Below are 25,374 nucleotides of genomic sequence, written 5' to 3'. Positions count from 1 at the left end.
ATACACCCCTTTCTCCATTTTTCCTCTTTAGCATGATAAATAGCTCCTTTTCAAAGTAAACCCTACACATGACCTTGCATGGAGAGCAGTGAGAGACACTGACTGCATCTGCAAACAGCTCAATTGCAAAATCTGGGAAAAGCTTCAACCTCCACAATTTACGTTTCTTTAGTCCTCACTAAACCCCAGCTCTGTTCTGTCTCAATAATTAAATTTACCATGGCACAGCATGTTAAGTATTCTAGAGGTTGGTTTGTTTTTTGTTTGGTTTTTTCCCCCCCACAGGTTTTGAGACAAGGACAAGAGTTATGCTTGCTTGAAAATTTTATTGACAACTGTTTGGTCCCAACACACAAAACAGCACTTGAGCCACAAAAAAAATGTCCAAACAAAGTAGACAGCTAAGAAAAGAAGTCTTTCTTCTCTCTCCCATTCCAAGGAAAAAATAGTGCATAAATTGAGGGCTTCAGTGACATTTTTTCTTTTAAACAAACATGAATCTGAAGTAGTACATTTATTTGCTAAATTAAAGAATTTCATGGTTGCAATGCTTTTAAATCTGTAAGTCACATCATTCATTTAACCCTTTGGATAAAAAAATATATTGCAATTCAATTAGCTATTTTGTTACACTATGAACACAACTTCTCAAAAGTATTATTCTATTACTTTCAAACAGCAATTTCAGCAGAATCACACATGAATCCAGATAAGATATGCTGACCTCCATAGGTGGTATAACCACCACATTACTTGGATAAACACCATATTTTCCTCTGAAGCAAAAACCTGGTTTTCTTTAGTGCTCCAAATGACTTGTAGCTGCATCTCATGAAAATACCATTCCAGGCAGGTCTCTCCTCCAATACATGCTCTCCTGAAACAAAGATCTAGACTGACCACTGTCAACCTTATCAAAGGTAAGGTGAAAGCAGATTTTCTTGCATTTAACTCACTAAAAACATTCCAAGAAAACTTACTTCTAAATTTCTTCTTCCATAACAGTATGTCTGTAGAGGTTTACTGTGGACTCAAAAATACTGTGCCATAATGCTCAGAAAAACTTCCCAGTGTTTCTTTGCACTCACAATGGCTATAAACTCACTACTGGTAATACTTGCCTAAATATAAAAGATTTTGTAACAAAATCTGACTAGTAAAAATCTGTCCATAGCCATTGTTCAGTGGCATTTCCTGCTGCTGGCTGAAAAATTAGAGCCTGTGTTCCATCTCCTGCATATTACAATAGAATCCCTCTAAAAAAAACTCAGTTGGCCAGTGGAAAACTTCTAGTATAGGTTCTTTCAATACTACAAGCATTTATTTGCTGCCTGGCAAATACAACCCATTGTAAATGCCATGGTTACCCAGAATGGGTAGAAAGTCTCACACCTGGACAGTTCTGCTCACTAGAGTTAAGGTCATCCACTGACTCAGCCTCCCTCCCAAAGTCGGCCCTTGCAAAAGCCAACACAAGATACCACGAATTCAAAAAGCTGCCAACACTAGGAGTAAGTCTCAGAATAAAAACAGACACAGCTAAAAGACAGCACATCATCAAAGGAGCTTCCCATTTACTGAACATGCTTAAAAAGAGAAAACAAGGTTAAGCAGAACAACCTTAGCATTTCCACATGTAGCTAGAACTTTCCTTACAGGTGGAAATAGCATCAATGCCTTCCATCACCAGCCATTTTAATAAGACCTGCTCCATTATCTGTAATTTATGCATTAGATGCATATTTCAGAATCTTCCTCACCTCATTTCTAGACACAATGAAAATGTGTGTGCCTGTATCTTACACTCATGACATCAAGACAGTCTTTCCCTTAACCAAACCCATGCCAGACAAACTCAATATGAGGGAAGGGTAAAGCATCAGTGTCCTAGAAAGCTCCAAAATGAACTGAAAGCTACAGCAAAAACACATTTAAAACAAGTTTTACACAAGACCCACAGCCTCCTACAGACATCTTTAACAAGCATTTCCCATGCAGCTACAGGTCACCTGAGAGGTCAGAGAACAAGTTTCCCCTCGGGAGGACAGTCAGCTCCCCTCACTCTTGCCATCCCCGGTCAGCGAGTTAAAATTTCTCAACAGGCTTTTGAAAGACAAATCATGCATTTCATTAATACTGTCTGAAACAATACCAGTAAGCAACAGCCTATAGAATACAATATGCTACATGTATGATTACATCACCAACAAGGCTTAAAGAAAATAAAATCTGTTCCGTGTTTGTTGGATTAATATTTTGCTTTTACTGAACACGTTTATGAAAAACTGTAAAATTTAAGAATAATTTAACAAATGCCAGATTTTTTTTCAAAATAATAGAAAAAAATCTGCTCTGCTAACAGCTGTGTTCAGTGTAAAAGGAACAAAATTTTCACAGAATACATTAAATACAAATTAATTCCTCTAGGTTTTCCATTAAAATACACATGGGCTAGCAAACAGCTTTACTTTGTGCACAGTCCATAGGTGTTTGTCCTTCACACTAAAAAGAAAGAGTTAAAGCTTGGTTACAGGTGCAAGTGAGAAGTTTGCTGCCAATTTGACCTTGTTTTTGTGTTGCTTTTTGGCTGGGCTGTCCGTGGCTTCTTTGTTTACATGGGTTTCAGAGGACTGACAGGGAGGCACTGAAGCATTCTCTGTGGTGTCAGACACCACAGAACCAGAGATCAGCTTTTCTTGAGCTGTGGTAACAATTGTCTGCTTTTCTTCTTCTGTTAAAATCATTATCTCTAAAAGAAAGAAGACAACTCAATTTACTGATGCTGTTTTTTTTTTTTTTTTAATACAATTTCTCTGCTGTTAGGCAATAAAATACTCAAAGAGAATTCATCAGCCTGATTTGAAGCAACAAAGGGAGGCAAAGTCTTACCTGGAAGGGGTGCAGGGCGTTCCTCAAACTGGATGAGGTCTGCAGACTCAAGAACCACAGGGTCAGGTCTCAGCTGGGGGGATGGCAGGCAGGAAGGGACTGGCTCACACAGGAGATCAACAGGAGATGTGTTTGTGAGGCAAAGAAGTTCCTGCTCGGTTTGATTAGAAACTACAGAGACAAGGGAACATCTTTCAGAGCATCTGTAAGCTGTGAAGGCGTCACTACTGTCACAGGTAAATGTAAAGTCTCCAGATGCAAACACGAGGATTTCAGAACTATGCTCTGTTTGAAATGCTAACACCAATCTAATTTAATTAATTCTAATTAATCTCAGATTTATTTGCTGCATCAAGAGCATCTAAGTAAATTCTCATCAGAATACAGAAAGCAATGCTAGCAGAAGCTGCTGCTGACCCTCATCCCTCATTAGCTTCATGTCCATAGACTTAAATTTCCACCAAACCCCTGGGAAGCAATACCCAGAAGCTCTCTCCCTATATACACATTTATAGACCAGCAGCTCAGAACACAAGCCCAACCACAAACTCAGACAAGTTCAACAAGCTTTCAAGCCAAATTGCATATTTACCCAAGTTCAGATTTACTAACTCATCTTTCCCCGTGCTGCTTCAATTATTCTGCTTATTTCCCCTAAGACAATAAATTCCTTATATAAACCAACTTTGCATTACCATTGCTAGGCCCTCCTAGATTTAGTTCCATTGAGGAAGTGGATCCTTGGGTCTCCATAATATGTCCATTATTGTCAGCAAGTTGATTTCCATGATCATCTACATGATCAGCAGGGGGAAAGCTAGGTGAGCTAAAACGAGCTACAAAAAGGGAAGTTCATTTGGTTAGTTAACTCAAGCTGCCTCTTAAAAAACATAAAAGAAAACCAAGATATTGCTCAAAATGGCAATGGCTTACTTTTCATATCATTCTTCAGGACTACAATTCTCTTATGGCCATGTCCTTTAATCCAGACCACCTGTTAAGAAGGAAGCAGAGTTGAACATCAGCCCATGCTAAGCTCATTTGCTCACTGCCTTTCACCCAGCTTTGCACTGACATGATTTCCAACAGTAACCTAAAGCACGTTGCTAATTTGTACTACACTACTCAAGTAAAGGCTCAAAGTAACTGATACCAAAGGCAAACTATAGTTCCAGAAAGTACACTAAATAAACAAAAATGAAACTAAATGTTTAAACATGGAACTGAAAAATTCTTTGTCACTCTTCAGAAAGATTGGCCTACTTGAAGGAAATACTCTAGCCACAAACTATGTCACAGAATTATCCCAGAGCACTTAGGATATGTGGATGACAAGAACATGGCACTTGTGACAAGGTCCCAGAATTCACTCCCAACCAAATAATGCACTCTGATCAAAATGAAGGTTCAGTACTGTACAACCATTCACTCACACAGACAGAAAATCAATTCTCTCACTCAGAGATGCCAGGGATGTTTACAGCCTTACTAGGAACAGTTCTTAAGCACAAATTCTCCAAAACACATGTGCTGGTTGATTTTCTTCTCCTGATTTCTCAGCAGTGTGTTAAAAATACAAGTGGTATAAGCCTCTCTGAAGAAGGTAATTATTCCAGTAAGTCACCCCAACTAACAGAAACTGTGGTTGTGTAACTGCTTTTAATTCATACAGAAATCTCAATGTAATAGTGCAAAACTGAGTTCTTCACACCTGTGGAATTGCTCCCAAGAGCTCTTCTAAATTATTGCATCCATATGCTTTAGGCTGCAGCACTTCTCCTGTGTATTTGCTGTATGCTACTGGGAACTCATGAAGAAAAATCTGCTGATAATGGTAGGTGTGAAGTAAGGACCTCACATTCTTTGCAAAAACATACAGATTTGTAAGCTTGACATATTCTTCTGCTGCACCATTGGTAAAAACCTAGCAAAACAGAAAAAGAAAAAAAATGAGAAAGAATTAGAGCACACACTTCCAGAGCCTCTAGGCACAATGGCTTTTCAAACATATCAGAAAAGCAAGAGATCACACACCTCAACCAAGTAAGGCAGACTCTTCAGGAGTTCAGTTAAGGTCATAAATCCATATTCACATGGATTAAGTGAAGTACTGTGGACTGCTTCATAATGTTGCTTAAGCTGCTCAACTGAGAGCAAGGATGTTCCATCCCAGGACATCAGCAAGACCAGCAGCTGGGCAGTCAGAGTCCGCAGAGATTTTCTATTTATCAGCTGAATTTGCTTGCCAGATTCTGTGTCAACCACCTGGAAAAATTAATTGGGAAAGAAGTTAAGAACATAGAAGAGACTGAATTAAAAATAAAATGTATAGCTGGGGTTTATTTGAGCATAGCTGTACCTGATATTCCCCTAGCAAAGGACACACAAAATCAAGCACCCTATTCCATGTAAATATTTACTTTAAATACACAAAACTTGCACAGCTGTGCAGCAGTTTCTGTCCACTGGCAGGTATGATTTTACTCTTTGTTACAAGCCAGCTGGTCCTGACTGAGCTCCAGCCAGACACCAGCTGCTAAGTCAACAAAAGTGGAGCAACTAAAGCAACGTGCCCACACCCATATAGCTGTAACCTCTCTTTTCCACTGCCACAGAAGACCACCTATGTATTTATGTTCAAAGTCTCAAACCACAGCTAAAAAAGTAAAGGAACTGAAAGCATTAGAAGACTGAAAACTACTACAGTTATCAAAAAACCTTTTCACAGGTAGGAGTCAGGTGGGGGGAAAAAACAATTTGTACTGTTAAAATAAGTACTAGAATAGAATCTTTTACTTATTTGTTAAAGAAACATGAGTATTCCCAGAAAATGCTGCAAGGTTACAAAGGAGCAAAGAGAACATCGTAAGAATACAGAAACTTCATTAAAAACCCTTTTGGAATTTCCCCTTCCTGACTTTATGCCGTACTCTGGAAACAACGTTTCGTTACAGGTACTGAGCCACATCCTGTGAGACAGAGAACTCCTTAAGACAACTGTGGCATTTGTAGGGGTCCCCAGGATGAGGCGAGAGATGAGTGAATATGACTCCATGTTCTTAGAAGGCTAATTTATTCTTTTATGATATTATATTTAAGAATACTATACTAAAACTATACTAAAGAATACAGAAAGGATACAGACAGAAGGCAACAAAGAATGATGATGAAAAACTCATGCCTGACTCCTCAGAGTCCGACACAGCTGATGGGGATTGGTCATTAAGTAAAAACAATTCACATGACACCAATCAAACAATGACCAGTTGGCAAACAATCTCCAGACCACATTCCAAAGCAGCAAACACGAGAGCACCAAATGAGATAATATTGGTTTGTTTTTTCTCTGAGGCTTCTAATCTTCCCAGGGGAAGAAATCCTGGCAAAGGGATTTCTCAGAAAATACAACAGTGACAACACAACCCCCCCAGGTTGCAGAGGGACAGCAGCCAGGGCCAAGGGTTACCTTCACCACGTGGCAGAGTTTCTGCATGAGGGCTGGCACGGAGCTGACGTCGAAGTCGTGCAGGCGCAGGGCGTAGCCGAAGGTGCGGCTGTACTCGGGCAGCAGCTCCGCCAGCAGCAGGGCATTGTCCTTCTGTGCCCGCAGCAGCTTCACCAGCTGGGCAGCCACTGCCTTCACCTGCTCCACCTCTGTCAGCGCCAGGATCTTCTCCTCCCCACACTCCAGCACCTACAGAGCACAAGAGACACTTGGTTCATCCAGACTGCATCAATCACCTCAGCAATGTGTGAGCTGTAGTTCAAACTCAGGGCCTGCAGGATTTGATGAGCATCAGGACTCAGCACCACAAAAGCTGTTTGTACAGCAAGCAAAACTGTGTATCGTCTGAAACAATAAAACAAGCAGCAAAACTGTTTACTTTTTTAAAGCAAATTGAACACAATTATAATAAAACTTAGCTCCAACTTCGAGACACCGAATTTTGTTTGAATTTGTTAACAAACAGCCTCCTGAATGTGCTCAAAACCATGGACCATTTTAGCAAAATAGCATTAAGATTTTCTTAAAAACAGCTGTCTTAACATGACTGGTGCAGAGTTTATAACTCACACTAAAGTTCATGAGAAATATAACCCCAGCTGAAACAGTTGCATATACTCCAGAAAAATGCTTTAGACCAGCTTATCATTTGGAACTTACAAGTAAGACATCTGGTATGGCTTCAAAGAGTTCAAGTAGTTTTGTAAACCCATAGTAAGCGAGTTTGCACTGGCGCCCAAAGTGGTGGTGGTAACATGGAATAAATTTATTGAAGGGCATTCGGAAATGGGGCTGGTGCCGCAGCAGATCCACCACCTCCTTGGAAAACTGCTTGGTTCTTTCAATTTCCTCCTGGGTACGCTCTAAATTAAAAAAAAAAAAAAAAAGCAAGAGCTACATTCCAACATGCTTATGAAATGCAACAGAATACAATAAGCAAACAATGGCTGGTTTTCAGCATGATCATGTATTATGCCAAGTCACTCTTCTACCACTGAGACCTTTATTAGGCTTACATGTTTAAAAGTCCAAAATAATCAGGTTATCAGGCCTTTAGAAGCGGCCTTTTTAAATGGCCAAATATGTTGGCACTTCGTCCTGTATGAAAACAATTCACTGCCTAATCATTCCACATACAGTACAACTACATGCAGAAGTAGTAGCATTATTTTATGTTTTCTGCCACCTGTTTTCCTGCTCTATTTTTAGTGTTCAAAGAATGACAATCTTGATTTGCTAGAACTTAGCAACTTAGTTATAAAAGTAGAAACACCATTATACAAAAATCCAAGTCACTCCTACACATTTGAGTTACTAAAGCTTTAGAACAGTCAAAGAACAATCTATTAGAAACTGCACAAGAAACTTTCATGGACATACCTCTTTTAGGAATACAAATCACCATTTCATTGTCTTGCTGTGACAAACAGATGGTTGTGTCTGGAATTTCTGATATAATATCAGCCAGTTCACACACTCCATACTCAGTAACATCCCAATCCTTAGAGAAACACCTGAAAGTTTCAAAAAATTGTGTGTTAATATAAGTATTAATGCAAGCTGTGGAGGCAAAAAATATATTTTTCGGTGAGCTGAGAAAGCAAGCCTCAAATCCTAAAAAACATAGGGACAATTTCCACATTGGCAGTACCATCCTGGAAAACAAAGGGAAACTAGAAATCCATTCTAAGATTTACTGTCATGTGAGCAATGAGTGTAACAAAGAGCTGTACACATCAGCCAGTGGTTTTAAGGGCTTTAGGAACATGTAATTGTGCTGTGTATACAGCTCCAGCTGGCTGCACTTTTACAGAGTATTCTCTGTGTTTGCTTAATAGTTACAGCCATATAACATCTCTTTTAAACAAGAACAGGTCTCAAGAGAAGGTAGGGACCATCTCCTGGAAAACATCATATTAAAGCTTCCCAGTACTGTGTAATGTATTAAAATGTGTTTTACTCTTATCACTTCTCTAACCAAAATCTCTCAGAAGCAAGAACACTTCAAACATTCTTATTCAACAAGTGGCCAGTGCTGGCTCTACATTAAGTAGATTTATAAACAGCCAATAATGTATTTTTGCCAAGAGTGGAAATAGGGGAGTGCACTCCCAAAAAGGAGCTGTTGGCACATGATTTACTACAGCACACATGTAAAGGCAGATTCACAGGTTCACCCTAAGATGCCATGGTTTGTTTAAAGCACATAACTATTACTTTCTATCTTCCTATTAAAGAAAACAACAATCTTGGTAGTTTAAAAAAGCCAAATAAAACCCTACTTTTCAGGATGCTTGCAGATAGGCACTACTCCCAATTTCTGCCACTGCTAGATCCAATTAAAGTAGTAAAAGTAACTCCTGGCCATTAATCTATTCATTTTATATTTCCTTCTGAAGAAAGCCTACACTAAGTCTTCCCTTTACTGTTCATGTTAATGTGCCATGACCTACTTGCTTAAATTCAATGCTGCAGTCATGGCTTTGAAGAGAACTAATGAAATACAATAACCCATTTCCAACCCCAATGAAGTTAAATGAACCTAAAGTACTAAAGGAAGAAATAAAATATGGCAGAGAGCTTTTAATTTTTGTTTTCATTGGAAGTGTGAACTTCCACATAGCAATAAAAAGGCACTGTAATCACCACAGTTTTATTTTGAGATTTTATGTGCTGACTCCTCTTGCACTAGGTATTAAAATCACCATTAACAGACAGGCCCTGCACAGTTTCATTAGGGTAACTTACCAGTGGTAAGCCTGCAAGAATTCCCTCACAATAACTTGCTTGCTGGCCTGGGACTTGAGCAGCTTCAGTAAATCTTGAGTGAAGCGTTTCACCTGAGCTCTGTGTGTCAGCGTTAACAAGCGCTTGGAACCCATGCCCAGAATCTGAAAGAAAACCAGATTTGGTCACTCACATCCAGCACCCTCAGTATTTAAAAGCCAGTATTAGTATAGGTAGGCTAGAAAAAGAACGTAATAGAGACAGCATCTGGAATGGAGCCTCATGAGGCCCCTCACTTTCTGTGCCAAGAACTACTTTGAGAAATTCAAAAATTCATCCATGAGTGCTACTGCAAGTTCTGCTCATTTGTGCTGGTTATTTAAAAATCCTACAACCAACTACTGTTCAAAGTTGTAAGTGAGTGTGACCACAGGGGTTTTGTAATAAGGTTCTGTGAGAATTTCTCACAGAAATCCCTTCAAGCCACAGGCAACAAATCTCAGCCTAAATCATGAGCACTCAGCATTTGCAGTGTTCTTATGCTGCACACGGCACAATTGAAAACTTTTACCCAAGCACCAGCCATAGGTGAAAAGCAGCTTCAAATTTTATTCCTGAGGTTTTCCCAGAAGTTGTTTTGAAAGGGTGGGCACAGAAACAGCATCTCAAAAAAGAACACACCCATCAAGGTTGAACCAACCAGCTCCTTCAAGGGGCACTAGGTGCTGTCCAGCACCTATTCTACAACAGTAACCAGGAATTCAGATGGCTGCAGCCATAATTCCCCAGGCCAGAGTGGCCAGCAGCACATCACCCACCTGCAGCACATGAGGCACGGCTTCCAGCAGCTCCATTAATTTGGAATAGCCATAGTCAGACACTCTGCATTGCTTGGCAAAGTGGTGATGGTAGGTTGGGATGAACTTGCTGACAGGGATGACACAGGATGGTTGGCTTTTTAGCAGATCTATCACTTCTCGACTGAACTGAATGAGCTGGGGATTACCTACAGGGCTCTTGGAACGCAGGAGCCAAGGATCTACAAACAAAAAAGTCATATTATTGTACCTTCCACAAGTACTCTTCCACTAAACACTTAACTTTACTTACAGATTGAAGCTACAGCATAGGAGAAAAGTATGAACTTTCAAGCTGAAAGTTTCTCCTCATAAGAAGTTTAAACACTTATACATGTTTGTTTTATTAGCCGAACTTATTAGCTTAATTTTTTAGCATAAAAAATAAGTGAAGAGAAAAAGTTTTAAGCAGGAATACTTACCTGCAGTAGGAGGTGGTGGTTTGTTATGTATCCATTTGATAACTTTAATGCCATTTTGGGCAGTGGCAATGTTAACTCCAGGAACACAGGTAATCAGATGTTCTAAGGGAACACCACCTTGACCTTCTGGCACCATTTCAAGATCATTGAACTCTGACATGTAACAATCAGGAAAACTATGGAGGCAAAAAAAAACTTCCATTATACACTAAAATATCACTATAATAATTGTCATAAAACTTAATGAAATACATATTTTAAATAAGTGCTGTTTTTGCTAAACAAGATTTTTTAAAGTGATCACTTCATAGTGTATTCATTTGCTCTAAAGAATACCATTTTATGTAAGAACTGAGTGTATATACAACACATAATTCCTAAAAAGTTTTATGTCTTCAACCTATCAGACCTTACTTAAAACAGAAATTAAAATACTTTACCTTAGTAAAGGCACAGTACCCTCATGTGTCTGTAGAAGACTGTGAACTTGGGGAGCAAATGTCTTCAGAGACAAAACCACAAAAGGAATTCTATAAGAATCTGGATCAAACTCATGTTCACTGCAAAAATAAGAGGTTCAGGTTTTTATGCTTTAACATAATATCTGTGCTCACATAGATATTAAACATAATACTATATGCACATAATATACTGCTACTAGTGACAATAGCACTTGTAGTACAGTACAACCAACGTTCATAATTTTTCCCCCAAAAGAATACAGCTACAGCAAATTTCCAGAAGTAACATTTAGAAGACCATATTTTTATTACCTAATAAAACTTTCACATTATATTTTAGCAGCACATACCAGACAGTTAACAATAATTACCTAATAACTGCTCTACTAGCACAACCTGGCAGCTGTTGAATTAAACAAAAAACTTAATACATGGCTTTAAGAAACCTGCAACTCCCTATGAATCACTCACTAAATATAGCTGGAGGACAAAATCAGCAACAATTACACAATGAAATTCAGGTAATAGAAGCCTCTGGTTTATATAACCTTCCTACAAAACCAGAGGAATGTAGGGAACCTTCCAGCTTCCATTAAAGATGTGCTCAATCCTGGCAGCTGTGCTAGAACACAATCATCTTACCTGGACACACCAACCCAAGAGAACTGCCTAGAAAATCCCCTGGCCCATCTCACTGCTCTCTGCCTTATACTTGTAAACATATGAGGAGTGATTAGAGCACATTATGAGAACACACACCTCAACTTTAATAGACAGGTTCACTATAAACGCTGTTCAAATATTTGAAATATTTATAATATTTTATACAGAGCTTACATAAAGTCTTTATTCAGGCAATGCTGCTTACAAACAGGCTCGTGATATTCCAACTCTTCAAATATTATTGGGCTACAGTTTGCTGAGGAGCCATCGTGTGACTGGGAGGATCCCAGGGGGCTCTGCCTGGCCTGGCTGCTGGGCAGGAGGCACACGAGCCTGCCACTGCCCTGGTCACGGATGGCCACGGTGTCCGTCAGTCTGTACAGGTCTGACACAATCAGCTTACGGCCAAACCTGACAGGGAGACATTGAAAGAAAGGCATTTATAAAGGCAGCTAAGGCAATGCTGTCATCTGCCTTTTAATAAACAGGAATATGCTAGAAACAATTAAATGCAGAATGTTAAGGTAACTAACCTATTCAATCAGTGTAGAAGAACTGAGCAAAACACTGAAAGTAAACCCCCTGAAAAAAGGCCAGTTTTGTAGGGGGATAGAATAGAAGAAAATAAAGATAGCGTAGAAAGTAATCTCATCCCTAAGGAGTTGCAGCTGGGCCAATTACCAAAGAATAGGAACAGGCCTGACTTTAACAGGCCACAGCTGTAAGCAATGAGAAGCAGAGTTCTATAAAAGAGTGGGGTGGCTGGGTGAGAAGGGAACTGGAGTCAGTGGCTGCTGTGTGAAGATGAAAGTCAGTGTTCTGAGGAGCAGCCCATGAGAAACACCAAGAAGGTGTGAAACTTTTGTGATAAGGAGACAACAGTGTGGAACCCCTGCAATAAGATGGCAACACAGTTTTGCCATGATTGCCTCTGGGTACAAAATATGCTGCAGCACCTAAGAACAAAAATTCATAATTCTCCACTCTGCTAATCTAAGTCACTACAAACAATCATACATGATCAGATTCTTTTTTTAGAAGCACTGAAGAGGAAACCACCAGGAACTTACTTTTTTTCATAGATCTCTATGAATTTGAACACAGGCAAGCAACAAGCAGGTGCATCCTGCAGAATGGACATTGCTTCTGAGCTGTAAGAGAAGTTTTGCAGCATTAGCACAAAATTAATGCTGTTATTAGACTCTAGCCTAAATTAGCAAGATATTTACAGAAGCAGTTCATGAACTATACATAAAACAGGACAAAGTGTGTTCCCTTCCATTCCAGCAGTACAAAAGTTGTCATTTTAGATCAGGGAGCACAAGTAGTAACATTTCTGCTAATTCATCAGGTCATGTCTCTGAAGGAGTTGCAGCTTTCATAGGTGGTGCTAAAATCTGAGCATCTATAGAATTCAACAAAGTTGCAGCATTAGCAGTTACCAGCCTGGTCATGACATGACAAACTTTGAACAGGCTAGAATGAAATAAAGCTCTAAGTTATACAATGACAAGTAGCACATAAGCGTAGAATAGTTTCATTCTGTGAAAAAATGATGACAGCTTCTTTCCTAATGCTTTCTTTCAGTAAGAAAAAAAAAAAAACCTAAATGTATTCTCACAAGCATCAGTACTCTTAAGTTATATCACGTTCCAGGTAGCAAATGAAATGCTGTTGGTGTTTCCAACTGTGTACCCACCCTCAAAAACTAAATTCATACACATTTTCTTGGGAGACGGAAGAAATAAAGATGCCCAGTGTAATCTTAACTCAGCTGCACAGATTAAGTTAAAGGTATATCAGTATTAGCAAGAATAGTAGCACAGCTATTAAACCCTCTTAAACAGAGATCTAGAGTCTTCAGATGGAACTTAGAATATAAGCAGTGCAGAAATGCCAAACTAAAACCTGGCCTAGTTGTATTTAACACATTCATCAGGTCACACATCAGATTTTACTTTACTTCCCTATTATCCCTTTAAGCAGTATTTTAAATCATCTCTCAGCTACTAATACATGCTAGGACAATTAAGAAGATGCCAAAGTGCTTATTACCTAAGCAGAGAGAGTGATTTACTAGCAGCTCCCGTTGCTAATGAGACCTGGATCCTCTTACTGCCAATTTTGTGTCTGTGCAGACTGTTGACAGCAGTGATGGCTTCTTGCAGATTCTCCATCTGAACCATAGCCTTCAGCTGGTAGTCTGTGTGGGGACTGAGCTCCACACTTTTTACCTGTGGGGAAGAAAATACCTCATACATTTACACCAAAACATATCACCACCAGAGCAGAGTCTTGCTATGGTCAAGAGCCAACAAGAATAGGGAAGGGAGTGTGATGAACCACAGCCACGAGGGCAATGCAAACAATAGCCAGGCAGTGATCCTGGACTAAGGCAAAGCCATGGTCTTTCATTAACACGAGCATCATCTTTCAATGTAAAGATTATGCCAGAAAAATGCCATCCACAGATCAGACCAAAACAGGACAACTGACCTCACCTTCCATAATTACTTTTTACCAATTCACACTTCCCCTGCTTTTGATTGCTTCTGACTCAAAACAGATTTTTAAGCTGACATTAGGAATTCAGCTCTACAGCTCAAAAAGGTTATCCTGTTAAAGCTTAAGTCTCATCCCTACATACTAATGTGCCACTTAGTAAGAATTTTATATTAATAACTTCAGAATATCAGATCTATGAAGACCATACACAAATTAAAAACCTAGTACAAGTGGTTATCTGTCTTTAATGAAAAAAAACCAAAACCACAATCCATCCTTTTAACAAAGTTTAAAAGTCCTGCTCCAAAACCTTTCTCTTCCTGCTCACCTGAACCTAAAACCACACCCCTAAATACATATACAGGAACTATATAAACACAGATTTAATAAAAGAACTTGAACCTTTACCTTGCCATGTCTTGAGAAGATTTCTTGTAAGTTTTGCTGCAACTCTTTTCTGGACAATCTGTAATCTATGTTGCTGATCTGAATGTCTGCACCATTTGCAAAGGGATCAGGGCAGTCTGTACCACTGGTATGATTCACTACATTGAGTGTGAGTGGAGATGATCTATTTGAAAGGTTGGGAGACATACTCCTGGGTAAAATAAAAATATTTATGAGCTGAAGGAACTGCACAACTCCAATATATACATCTCAAAATCAGATAATAGGCACAAATGCTGTATTTATGCACTTGACCTAAAAGGGATGTTCCCAGTACATATGTGAAGGCAAAACAAATTCCAGTACAAGCAAATAAGCTGTGAATAATCAATGTATACACTGATGAAGTCTCACTTCCCCTCCCAAGACAGACAGACAGACACTTACCGAGATGACCAGCAACTCTGAGACATGAGTAAAGGACTGAGTTGTCTTGAGGCCGTCAACTTACTGAAAGCAGAGGGATAGCTGACCTGAAATACAGTTTCATCTTTATCTTTTTTATCTACAGGGGAATTGGTAATGCTCCTGGAAGCAGAGGTCTCTTTTCTATTACAGATATATATAAGAAAAAGAAAAAACATCATGTTGCAGAATTTACATTAAAAAAATATGTTACTAATGTCTACATCTTTTTTTATTCCTAAACTTACTTCTGACTATTTTTGGAGGATGATTCTCCTGCTCCCATTTTTTTGGTTGCCAGAGACACAGAAATTGCTGCATTCGAGTTACTCTGAGGAGAAGGAATTTGTTCTCTTAAACGTTCTTGCTGGTTTTCAGTATTTCTACTGACGTTCTTTGATTCGAGGCGGCACAGCTCCTATGTGAAACAGATAAAAAAGGTCAGCATCAAAGCACCACTCATCCCTTGCCAGAGGCCTTCTTTCTGATGGAAGGCTAGATGGCTGACCATTTTTTCTTTCTTTTCATTGGTATTTCATAACAAGGAATTTTTGATTTTCTGTGGCAGAAGACAGTAAAGTGCTAATTAGTTGAAATGTTTTGCTATACTATAGGACTAACCCTACCTCTCTTAAAACAAGCAAAATGGATCACTCTAGATGTTACCTATCACCACTGCAGAAGTCAAAAGTGGCTAGAATTTGAGAGCAAGTACCAGCAGTATTTCCAAACTGACAAAAACGTGGCAGGGAGGGGGGACAACAACCACCCTCACATCAACTGCCTGTGTTTCCCAAGGAGATGAACACAGCTCTCATTCAGGAATGTCACCACACATTACAGTTATTCATTTATTAGGACCGACAAGTTAAAGCAGTAAGGGAAGAAATCCTCAGAACACAAGGAAAAGCAAGAATAGGGAACAAGGCAGAACAACAATACCTGTAAACTTTTGACATTTGTGGGTTTGATGACAGATCCATGAATCTGGAATCCCCTCCCAGCAGAGCCTTTGGTACCAGCAGACTGATCATTTGAATCTTTGTTGAGGAGGCACAACTTCGTGTTCTTGTTAACTTTTTTGGGAGACTTGACCTTGTCAGTCCCCACAAAGCTGGAGCTTTTTGTTTCATTGAGTTCTTTGTTTTTGGGAGTGAAAGACACTACAATCCTGTTTCCAAAAACATCCTCATTTTCCATTCGCTTCCGCGCCCGCTCCGCACTCTCCTGGTTCAGGAAGCGCAGAATGGCGCTGCTGCCAGAGATGCTCAGCACCTTCCCCCCACAGTTGTCTGACAGACGCCGCAGGCGATTGCTGACACTTTTGCTGTCTCTGTTTGTTGGCAGATTATAGACATATAACAGTGTATGACAGGCCTGTCAAAAGGATTGAAGGTTTAAATTTGATGATGCCAGAACACCCTCTGGATCAAAAGCAATAGTTCTAACACTGGTTCTGGTGACCATGCCCTCCTCCCACCACCCCTATCCCATCACCAAGTCATCCCTTTTGCAGCACTCAATTTGTTTGAAAATCTCTCAGACCAGGATAGATCCTCAAAATTCCATCTCCAATATAAAGTCAGAATAGACTAGAGTCCCTTATCAATTCTCTAGATGAGAAAGCACCATTGTTAACTATCCAATAACCTATATATTCTATACACGCATGTGAAAGCATGCATAGGTCAGGAAGTTATTTCAAGAAAGAAAAAGTCACGAGTGCTGTACAAAGACACCACAACATATCCAGAGGCAATCATCAAGGAAGGCAAAAACCCAAGAAAAGGCACAATCACTCAAAACTTAATGCATCACTAATATGTCTTAATTCGCAACTAAGTTCTTACTTAAAATTTCTGCAAGGTAAAGAAAAGCAAGTAAGATCACTATCTGGTAAAATAGTTATTAGTAAGAATGTGCCTTTATTATTTCACTTTTTAGTTAACTACTTTCACATTTAGTATTTCACTCTTCCTGCCTCAAAGCAGAAAGCAAACATTCACATGGTAGCAACTGACATACAGACAGTGGCCAAATACACAGGAGACATTCCCCATCACAACACACACGTAATTTGAGCCTGCTCTACTCCTAAATTACAACAAAAACTGCAATTTGACACTTGAAAATGTCTGCTGCACCAAGAACTGAAATATTTACCGGCATTTTCAGTGGTAACCTCGGTGGCAAGTCTGAAATAAATTCTTCAAAACAAATAAGTTCATGGGCATGATGTAAGAGTGCTTCTGAAGCTTGGTTTTTATGTACCAAAATGATTCGGAAACCATGGCGATGTCTCAGGTCACTCAGCTCCAAAGCAAAGTTCACATCCGCTGGAGGGGGGGGAAATGAAACAGGCAAGGAAACACTTGAAAAATCTAAAACATATAATTGGAGGAAAAACCCATAAATCTCACTCAACAGTTGTATTTCTCATTGGAAATTTCCAATGAAAAAGCACCAACAGCTAAAAGGCTTCTCAGCCATTATTTAAATCAGCAGTTCACATTCAGTCTAAAGACAAGGGCTTCCTTTGAACAGCAGCTTGTAGCAATTCATCAGCAGGGCACTGGACTGGTACAGGGTATTTCTATAGCAAACATTCGTTTAGCTTCAACAGCTGAATGGATTGCAGATTTAACTAATATATAATATAGAATATGCTGCTATGAGAATTAACAACATACATTTTGCTCAGACCATATATATAACTCCATGAGTTTTAATTTATGAGCTTCCTGCTGAAGCTAACTTTAGACAGTAGTCACACACACACCTACTGATATTCAAAAAGGCAGCAAATCATAACAGTGACTGAACTGAGCCAAGTTCTCATCTTACTGTCCCTGCTCTTCCTTTGCTGCCACTGACATTAAGAATTCTTCAACAGGTCAGTTAAAGCTGAAACACCACCCTTGGAAATCAAAATAGTGCCATATGTAAAAATACCATGGAAGAGAGGACCTGAAGCCAGCACTGTAGCTGAGTACCAAAAACACTTACTTGACACAAGAACCACAGTGGCAGGTGCAGTGTGTGTATCAGCAAATCTCCTCAGACTCTGTCTGAGTTTGTCATCAGCAGCATTCTTGGCTGTAGCATTGATGTGTGCAACAGTCACCTGTGGAAATACATAAATACACTCTGAAAAAAAGCTTCAATATGAACTGTGCTTACTTCAATGGAATTTAAAAAAAAGTTAAAATACAAGCTCTTGCATGCACTCTTAATTTAGGTAAATTAATGCACACATGCACAGAATAGAATACATAGAGGTGTAAGCACTAAACTTCAACCCTAGTTGTTCAGCAATGTCTTTGGGGTGACTTCTGCTGCTCTGCATTAAGGATCACAACTCATACACCTCAAAAACATTCCAAAAAACTGTCAACCTGTTAACATATCTGTAATTTAGACGGCAGAAATTTCTGGCATAGAAATCAATACAAAAAGTTATAAAAAAATACCAAGAAACAGAAGGTATCAATGGAAAATATATGTACTGTAAAGGTACTCCAAACAACAGCACTAACCTACATGTGTCCTTACCAATCAGCACAGTACTCACTAACAAAGTAAAAAAGTTAATTTCACAGAACCATAGCTCTTTTAGGTTAATAATTTGATCACAGATTTGAAGGATAACAAAAACTCCACCACCACATTTTACTGGATGAGATAAACACACTCTAGTGAAAACTAAAACTAAAGCTAAACCAGTTACCTACAGAAAACAGAAGGCAGATTCACTTTTAAAAACTATCACAGCAGCAAAAAGAAATCAGTATTAGAGAGCCCATCCATAAACTGAAGATGCACTAACCCCACAGAAGCAAATAAAGCTCTAATGAATGTGAATCAATCTTGGCACACTCAAAGTACACAAACTCTCAAGAAAGAACACCAAGCTGGTGCTGGCTGGATACCTGGCAGTTGTTTAGCTCCTCAATGACTTCTTTATTTTCTTTACTGATGTCACACACACAGATGAATTCTGCCTCTCTGTGACCTTTAAAAAACTTCTCCCGAATCCTCTGCACAACTGCCACAGCTGAACGGCCACTGGGAACTGAGCAGTTCTCAATGTCCCAGAAGACTCCAATGGGGGGCAAATTTTCCAGAACCTGGCCTGTTACTGCAACTTCTGGGGACCCTGTGCAGGTGTAAGAACACAGCTCAGTTTTATTTCCAAATACTGAAAACATTGAACTTAGCACAGTATGATCTTTGCACATGAGAAGTTTTATGAACAACATTCCCAGGAATGCAAGTTCAGTTTTACTCTCTTAAGGAATCCAACAAACAATCAGTCTTAAACAAAAATTTAGTCACTGTCAGATTAGGATAAAGATGCACGACATCTCTGACTTCACTTTTAAGCTCTCAAAAAAATCAAGTAATGTGTTTTAAAAAAATTACCAAATGTCACAAAAAAACTGTCTGAAGTTGTGCAATACTTGGTGCTGTATCAGTAATAGAAGCAAAACATGGAAGCTGTTCAAATTTATATTGTGGATTAGATAAGAAATCTAAACAAAACTGCATGACATGACCAGTACCATGATGGGGATTAGAGAAAATCAAGGCAATATAGAACTAACAAAGTATCCTACAGCTCAGGAGAGTGAGCTATGGAATTTTTGCTACTGCAGGCTAAGCTGGTGTTTCAGCACTCTGAAAATAGATTTAAATTTGAACATTATATAACCATTCCATCCCCACAAAACAACTTGATAAGAAACATGAGAAACAACACAGAATCCTCACAGTTCAAAAACAAGCTACAAATTAGTGTTAGCTGAGAATTTAAAATAAGGCACACCTGACAATCATTTGTTTGTTGGTTGGTTACCCAAAAGATTCACTGGAATGGCATTTGGTAAAAGACACTTGATTGATGTGTCTCACCTTAAAATGGATGTAGTTTTGAAGTAACAGTAAAACTCTCAATTTCTTAATATTCTGTGACTTTAAAGTTTGTAACTTTTATACTAGATATGATTTTGTAGTTGAAACAGTACTAACATTGCAGAAAGACCAAGAAATTGTTTCACACAGTGTTTTCCTCTTAGGAGAACTTGAGAATTATAAATGTTACACCTTTACTGCATGTGGAGTGACAATAGACACTAGACTATGAAAATACTTTACAAATATGGCTGAAGATAATTTCTTTACACATCACCAACACAAAATAGCTTCCAAGTCAGCAGAATTTCTTTTTCTAGTTCTTAAAACAGTAAAAATAATAATAGTAAAATCAAAACTCTATGTAAACAATACAGTAAATTAGCTAAGAAGTCAAAATATGTAAAACCAAGTAATGAATTTTCAAAACAGACACAAGGTATTTTTTTACTGCTTAGTCTTCTGTGACTTTATAGAAGTTTCCAGATAATAGTGCAATTTAAGAGAACTCTTGCTGTGTAACAGTAGCTAAAAGGAGAACATCCACTAAATGGAAGTTTCAAACAAATGTGGTTTACCATATTTCTGTGGTGATTTGCCAAGGCTGCTTGCCAGTATCAAACTCTTCTCATTTCCTGCTCCTTTGGTTCCACAGCCATTACAGATTGGGATAGGAACAGGTGCAGTCTGTGCACTTGGAGGAGGAATATTTGGCCAGATTTTAGCAGCATCAACTAGGCTGTTCCTGGTTGGCTGTTGGGACAATTTTTCAGAATACATGTTTATTTAGTATACAATATTAACACATGCTATTCCATGCTACAAACACTTGGTTTCCTTTCTGCTACAAATGCCAGTTCAGATTTCCTTTGCAATGCTAATTAACAACAGTATGATGGCATGAAGGAAGCTTCTATCCCAGCATATTCATCTTTAGATTTCCAAATGCAAGGATAGATTCTACTAAACTCAACATATCAAGACATGCCACCTTTAAGTAGTACTAATATGCATCCTTTAAAAAAGCCAACAAAAACCAGAGACCTAGTATACAAAACCTGCATATGGAGAGTAGAGGGTGTGTTAATTCCAAATATATTGAATTGACAATTAGTTCATTAAAATGAACTAAATATAACTCACTTTTATATTGGAAACTTAAACTTAGAAGTTTAAGTAACAGATATTGCAAAGCTGAGTTTATTATTTCACTAGAAATTCCTAGTAATAGTTCTGAATTTTACTAAATTGGTACTAAAGTATAAATTACAAATTTGGGAAGACTGAACTAAGATCTATCACACCAAACCAAGACTAGAATATCCTTGAGGCATAAGATGCATTGCCTGACTTACAAATGGCTCTTTATTGATCAGCTGCCCAAGGGTACATCTTAACTGCTGTTAGCCTTTTCCCAGAGTCCCTACAATAGAACAGTTTAATTGGAGCTGTAAAGAGATGACTGGATTTGAAAGAAGTAAAAACTCCACTCAAGTACATTACAAGAACATTGTGATAGCTCTTTTGGTCTTCCCATTGCACTGAATGTCACCTCAGGAAAGAGCTCAGCTTCCAAAAGGCTGTCTGCACAACCAAGGGGGATGCAAGCTGCACCCACAGGAGCTGTTGTTTCACTCAAGCTACACACTTTTGACACGAACCACACAGCAGAGTAAGGAAGGAGAAAGGTGGGGAGTACAAACCTTGCTCAAGCAGTCAGTGCAGTAGTGAGAGCCCTTCAGACACACGGGGGGCACCACGTTTAGGTGCAGAGGGTTGGCGCACACGCGTGGCGGCAGCTCCGGCTGTGACCCGTGCTCGTCCAAGTGCCCCGCAGCCCCCGCGGTGAACTCGGGACAGGGGAAATAGCCAGAGGAGGATGGGCAGCTCGGCAGGGCTGGGAACTGATGCAGCTTGTGCACGTTACCGTGACACGGCTGGAAATGGAGTTTTCCACAACAGGCCAGATGCTGACAGGAAGATACACTGTTTTCTACACACATACCAGAGAACTCACTGGGAATTCCTGCCAAATTGCTTCTAGCTGGAGGGTTCTTCAGTGAAGATGCAGACTGATAAGCAAATCCCGACCCTACTTGACAAGTTATCGTCCCAGTGCTTTTTGAGTCTAATATTGTGCCAGGGTGAATCAGGTTCCCACCTCCACCACCACCACAATGCATTTGTGGAGTGCAAGAAGAGTCAGAGCCATGAGCACAGCAGCTTACTTTGGGGCCAGGGGAAAGCTGAAGTTGCTGTTGCTGAAGAGGATGAACATCGGGAAGTGGCACTGCTGGAAACAATTTAGAGCCGGCATGAGGAGATGGAGCATCCTTCAACTCTACAGCAGCTTTCTTGTTCTCCATGTAATCTTTCTGGAAAATAAAAGCTCAATTACATTCAGGTACATGAATAAAACAATTTTATAGGGTAAGAAGCAGGTATTTTTAGACTATTATGATTTTAGATTTAAAGTGCTATCTTTATGACTACTATTACCTTGCTGACTGAACATGTAAAATGTTAAAGAGAACCATGCCAGTTACATGTGCCAGCCCTAGGAATACTGGTATCAGTGGACTTTGGAAGCAACAAACCCAGAGAGCTATAAACCAAACAGCAAGGAGTCCACAAAACAGAATCAAAAAAGCAGAAAACTGTTACGCTAACTCTAAGAGAGCCACTTCACAAGTTGCAGATCTGTAAGTCATCGTATTTTAGCTCGAATAAAGATGTAAAAATGTTATTCAAATTGTGAAAGTAATGTATTAAAAGAATATGACTTAAAAAATTAGAAATAACATCAAGCAGGTAATATAGCAGAGGGCAAAGAAGGCTACAGTCTCACAACAACTAAGTGGTTCTTGTCTGCTCTGATTTCAGATATCAAGATGTAAACACAAAGGCACAAACTAAAAGAGAAAGTTTTTTAAAATGCCAGCAGTGAAAACCAAGCAAGGTTAAAAGAAGCACAGAATAGTCAAGGTCAGCAGAGGTAACCTGGATGGAACATTGCTACAAAACTTCTGACCAACTTCTATTTTTCAAATTGAATTTATTGCATTTCCTACTATACATGAATGAATAATTAATTACTCATTCCTCTCTACTTGATGCTACATTTCATGTAGATAAACTCAGCCAAAAATCTGTCTGGAACTGATTTATATCCTAAATTCCAGATTTTATGGCAGCTTCCTTCCTAATCCTCAAAACATGAAAACAGCAAATGCTCATCCATTTCTCTTATGTCTTTACTTAGGCAGATTTAATGAGTCTGAAGAGTGTTTCTTAGCAGTTGGAGCTCACTTGCTCAAGTACCTAATTGTGTTGTACTACTCCTAATCCACAGCCCTTTGCATCTTAAATGCATAGAATTATGTACATTAAAGGAACATTTAAAGAAATGGAAACAAGGGAAAAGTAGGACCTTGTGAAGAACAGTATCCACAATTGCTGCAGCTACATAATAATAATAATAATAATTCAGAGGGCTAAATTTGCCTCCAAACTAAACAGATGAATTGGAAGCATGACCTCTCCACTCTGCTCTTCAGCAATAACTTGGCAGAGCTCCCCAGAAGCTCCTCACCCACCTTTTGGGCAGCCCCATGCATGGCCCCAAACAGCTGTGGAGAGGAAAGCCTGACAAGCAGAGCAGCTTGTCCCTTCTCACCACCACAGCTGTGAGCTGTGAACACAACCCAAGGCCCCAAATCCTCAGGCAGGTTTTGTACTCACCTTGGCAGCTGCTGCCCCCTCCTCCTCCTTCCCTCCCACCCCCTCAGTCAGTAACACCCCTGGAGTCAGCCCCCAGCCCCAGCACTCCCTCAGGGCAGGCAGAAATTACCGTTTTTGCACTACAAGGCAAAGCCTTCTCAGCAGCAGAAAAGCAATCAGAAAGCTTCCAGAGCCATGGCTTAGCATCATTCTCTTGTCTCTGAAGCCATCCCAAGGATCTATTGCAGAGGTTCTCCGTCCTGTTTCCTTCCATCATACATCCAAACAAAAAGGTTCAACATCCTTTCATCCCCCCTTCCTTTCATTCTTCCCACCTGCTAAGAGGAAAAAACAAAAAGCATGCTTTAAATAACCTTTAAAGCAAGACAGAGAAAAATCAGAGTGGTCTTAAGAATTCCACTACGGCTCTGTTAGTGAACTTGCATTAATTATGTTAAATTTAATTCTGCCTATGGCAAAGGCCTTAACTCCCTTTTAACACAGGAATGCTCCTCGTGACCCACAGCACAGAAGAACCAGTCTGAGGAGAAACACCTTGAAGTCCATGGCATTAGCTGGAGTCACACAGCTGCTCACATAAAACAGTACCCCCAAACTTTCAGTGCACTCTCCTAGAAAGCAAATCTAGGGGGCAAGAACAGCTCAACTGTAAATACACAACAGGTGCAACTGAACTTGGCTGTGACAACTGAGCTGCATATTCACTGTTTTTCCATTGGTTAAGACAACCTATACATGACACACCTGTATTAAGCACACAGTATTTAGCATTTAAACAGAGCTTTGAATTATTAAAATAACTTACTAGCACTTCTGCTAATCCTCAATTTAGCTTTACAGAAACAGAAAGAAACATAAAGCTCAGTACCAGAAAAACAATAGCTAGCAATGAAGCATTTTACTCTCCAACTCCGTGCTGCATTCATTAGACTCCACTCCTTCGGGTTCTTTTGTACTTAATATTAAACACAATAACCATAGAACACATTACATGGCACTACATTTACCTCTGCATTGTTTTTAACCTCGAAAGAAGTTTTACTTTTTCCTTTAAGCAGAAATATTTATTCACACGAATTCTAGCTACCCAAAATTTATGCTGCCTACAACATCAAGTTCATCAAGTTTTACAACTCTAGAGTTCGTTACTTTCGCATGTGGTTGATAGCAGCGGTTTATTCGCAATTAAAACGATAACTGTAAACAGTAAGGGTGACACTATCCACACGTGCCCGCGCTTTGCCCTCCCTGTCCCGAGGCTCCCGGGGCGCTTGCAGCCCGACCCTTCCCTCCCCAGGCCGCCCCCCGGCCCCGGAGCGCTGCGGGGCTCCGGCCGTCCCGGGCCGAGGCGGCCGCAGCTCCGGCCGCGGGACGGGCGGTGCGCGCGGGGCCGGCCCTTGGCTGCCGCAGCAGCGCCGCGCTGCCGGGGGCCCGGCCGTGCCCCCCGGGCCGCCTCACCTGCGCCGGCCCCGCCGCCCCGCGCCCGCCGCCGCCGCGGCCCCTCCGGCCTTTCCTTTGTTGTCCTCCCTCCTCCCGCTCCGCTCCTTCTGCCGTCAGGCACCGCCGCGCGCCGCAAAGCAGCGCGCTGCCGCAAAGCCGGCTGTCGTAACGCCCCGCGCCCGCCTCCTTTAAAGCAGCGGCCGTGAGGCGGGTCCGGAGCGCTGCCGGGGGTCAAACACGCACTGAAACCCGGGTAAAACACACACAAACTGGGGTCAAACACACAAAACCGGGTAAAACACACAGAAACCCGGATAAAACGCCCACAAGCTGGGGCAAAACACGCACAAAGCGTGAAGGTTCCTTCAGGGAGGGCTCAGAGCAGGGACCGGGCTCTGCTC

The 25,374-nt window shown here is 40.1% G+C and overlaps 1 protein-coding gene across 4 annotated transcripts; it reads right to left on the bottom strand.

Annotated features, from left to right (window-relative positions):
* Window positions 1–306: 306 nt before the first annotated feature.
* On the bottom strand, window positions 307–23,850 carry MARF1 (meiosis regulator and mRNA stability factor 1). Of its 4 annotated transcripts, none has more exons than XM_063171956.1 (26): window positions 23,643–23,850; window positions 21,496–22,167; window positions 20,371–20,545; window positions 18,811–19,037; window positions 17,888–18,005; window positions 17,045–17,217; window positions 15,824–16,258; window positions 15,130–15,299; window positions 14,864–15,025; window positions 14,438–14,627; window positions 13,580–13,758; window positions 12,595–12,675; window positions 11,699–11,935; window positions 10,841–10,960; window positions 10,401–10,576; window positions 9,940–10,160; window positions 9,143–9,285; window positions 7,775–7,908; window positions 7,055–7,257; window positions 6,356–6,583; window positions 4,924–5,154; window positions 4,601–4,813; window positions 3,823–3,883; window positions 3,585–3,725; window positions 2,890–3,060; window positions 307–2,749 (listed from the first exon to the last, which is right to left on the bottom strand). In XM_063171956.1, exons 1-26 carry the CDS (start codon window positions 23,787–23,789, stop codon window positions 2,517–2,519), a joined length of 5,241 nt encoding a protein of 1,746 aa, XP_063028026.1. In that variant the 5' UTR covers window positions 23,790–23,850; the 3' UTR covers window positions 307–2,516. The 4 variants fall into 4 exon arrangements, with proteins under 4 accessions (XP_063028026.1, XP_063028027.1, XP_063028029.1 ...); XM_063171957.1 differs by having other exon boundaries at window positions 2,890–2,988; XM_063171959.1 differs by having other exon boundaries at window positions 22,021–22,167.
* Window positions 23,851–25,374: the final 1,524 nt, after the last annotated feature.

Source organism: Melospiza melodia, chromosome 18, assembly GCF_035770615.1.
Source record: "Melospiza melodia melodia isolate bMelMel2 chromosome 18, bMelMel2.pri, whole genome shotgun sequence".
In the NCBI taxonomy this organism is placed as follows: domain Eukaryota; kingdom Metazoa; phylum Chordata; class Aves; order Passeriformes; family Passerellidae; genus Melospiza; species Melospiza melodia.
The sequence above is the reverse complement of the archived record's forward strand: the minus strand, read 5'-3'. Positions and strand labels throughout refer to the sequence as shown.

Excerpts from the sequence above, each read along its gene's own strand:
- MARF1 (XM_063171956.1), bottom strand. The coding sequence starts at position 23,789 with ATGATGGAAGGAAACAGGACGGAGAACCTCTGCAATAGATCCTTGGGA. Across the intron at positions 5,155-6,355 it reads AACTCTGCCACGTGGTGAAG|GTGGTTGACACAGAATCTGG; the intron begins GTAACCCTTGGC and ends TAATTTTTCCAG. Across the intron at positions 3,884-4,600 it reads TCTTGGGAGCAATTCCACAG|GTGGTCTGGATTAAAGGACA; the intron begins GTGTGAAGAACT and ends CCTTCTTAACAG.